At 40.4% G+C, this 2,336-nt stretch overlaps 1 protein-coding gene across 1 annotated transcript; it reads left to right on the forward strand.

Annotated features, from left to right (window-relative positions):
• Positions 1-1,315: 1,315 nt before the first annotated feature.
• LOC144640050 (uncharacterized) lies at positions 1,316-2,297 on the forward strand (the record flags this gene model as incomplete). Its single annotated transcript, XM_078499281.1, has 1 exon — positions 1,316-2,297. A coding segment is annotated over exon 1 (982 nt), but the record flags the coding sequence as incomplete, so codon positions are not given.
• Positions 2,298-2,336: the final 39 nt, after the last annotated feature.

A 2,336-nucleotide genomic window follows, 5' to 3' on the forward strand; every position in this document is an offset into this window, starting at 1 on the left:
AATGCAGGAGCAAATTAGACATAATGTATATTAAGAACTACACTTTATTGAATAAAAACGGTTCTGATTCAAAATAAGTCCAGCAAATAGCATACTTTAGAAAACACGGATATGTCTGATTCTGTTGCTATTTTTATCTCATCAGTGGGAATAAATAAATTCGCTCTTGTCGCTACACAAATGTAAATTTTCTTCAAGCGCAATAAGACATAAGAATATATGTTACAAACAATACTTTATTAAATAGATTCTGTTCTGATTCAACTTTATTGTCACGTTCTAATAGTCTAAGAGTAAAACTTTAATTTGTACAGCACAATCACAACCAGAAATCTAGTTACAGCTAGTGTAACAGAACCAGTACATTATTTCAAGCCGAAATGAAAACACGCAAAAATAAAAACACAACAGGGAACATACATGTATCAAACGCAGTTTACTACAGCATAACATGAGCAAAGTACAATTTTACCATTTGTATGCATTCGTTTTTTCCGTTTACTGCACTCGGAGAGGGTCAACAATAATTCCATGTTTATACTCTTCGGTAACACTTGGCAATCTCCAGTCGCAATTTTCCTCTAATTGAACTTTATTTCGCAGCGCTTGCTGAAGAATCATCAAGTCTCTATCAGGCAGAACGATCTAAATATTTCGCTGGGTTCTGTTTCGTTTTGTCCTTCAGCTTTCAAAGGTGGACATCATTACACAAGGGCTTTTCTTTTTGATGTTGTTCAGTTCGGCTTCTAATACGCGTCGTTCCGCAAGTAACAGCTTATCAGGAGACGGGAAGAACGAGTCCAAATCCTCAGATTTCACGTTTCCGCTCACCTTCGCGAGGGGAACCCCCTGTTTTCGAACTAAAGCGAAAATCTTTCTAATTTCATGCCTGAAGATAATGATTTGAGCCTCACATAAACTTCACTCTTGTCAGCCATGATCGTTTCACTCTCAATAAATGTACGAGCCTCGTTATAAAGTCACTTCGTGATTGGATGATGCCAAAAAAGCGGGAAAAAAGTCTTGGTGTTCATGGTTCGAGTGTCCTCACTGTAAGTTTAGAATGAGCAAAGAAAAATTTTTTTCGCAAAATTTGGCCTCTGAAGGTCTACAGTAACCTTAAATAATACTTGTGGTATTGTATGACCAAAGAGGATTATGGGAAATATAGCGAGCACATGGTTTTGTGTGTATTGAGTTCAATCTGGTTTACGCGTGTTTATAATGGTTTAATCCGAATGTTCACTGCTCGTGAAACACTACAATTGGCGACGAGGATAAACTGGTAGAGGACGCGTCTGTTTGAATGAAAGTTATGGCAACAAACGACGAACCTCGCGGAATACAGCCATTTGATTGTCGAGGAGATAGCACGAGTGTGGGGCCAAGATGGCGGCGATGGAGAAAGGCATTTCAATTTTATGTCGATGGTCGTGGGATCACAGTAGCCGCTCGAAAAAAGGCGTTACTCTTACACTGTGCAGGAATGGAAGTTCAAGATATCTTCGAAACCTTAATGGATCCAGGTGCACCTGAAGGGGAAGATGACAATGTTTACCTGGCTGCAATTCGAACACTCGATGCATATTTTACGCCACAAGTGAATGTGCCGTACGAGCGACACATGTTTCGCCAAATGAAGCAAGAAGAAAATGAAACGGTCGATCAATTCCAAGCTGCGATTTGTGAATTTGGCACTTCGAAGAATGAGCAAATACGTGATCAAATTATCGATAAATGCAAGTCCACGGAGCTTCGGCGAAAACTACTGGCAAAAGGACAAGATTTGACATTAACAGAAACGCAGAAAATTGCTCGATCTCTGGAGGTGTCGCAGACCCAAGTGAAGCAGATCGAAGGTGATGCAAGTGCAACTGTTAGTGCCTTAAAAGAAGATAACAAACCCAAAAGGAGTGACAGAAGTGATCAAACGAAGAGTCTGAAATATTACCGATGTGGACGAAGTGGTCATTTCGCACGTGACAAGCATTGCCCGGCAAGATCTCAAACATGCTCAAAGTGTCACATGGCAGGACATTTTGCCTCAGTTTGCAAAACAAATCAAGAGCAGAAGAACAAGAGAAAACGAGATGGTCGGGGGAAAGTTAACTGCGTGAAGGATGGTGAAGATGATGATTATGCTTTTGCTGTAGGATCTGGTGACTCGTGTTACAGGAGTGGATCAGAGACTGTTGCCTTACAAGTGGGAGGTGTGATTCTCAGTGGAGTTCTCATTGACTCAGGGTCATCGTGCAATATTATTGACCAGAATACATGGGAACAATTAAAGCTGAAAGGTGTAAAGTGCAAATCAGAGAAGACAAATCCAGAAATTG

The sequence above is a fragment of the Oculina patagonica genome, unplaced genomic scaffold (genome assembly GCF_052425735.1).
Source record: "Oculina patagonica isolate OP01 unplaced genomic scaffold, crgOcupat unplaced1727, whole genome shotgun sequence".
NCBI classification, from domain to species: Eukaryota; Metazoa; Cnidaria; class Anthozoa; order Scleractinia; family Oculinidae; genus Oculina; species Oculina patagonica.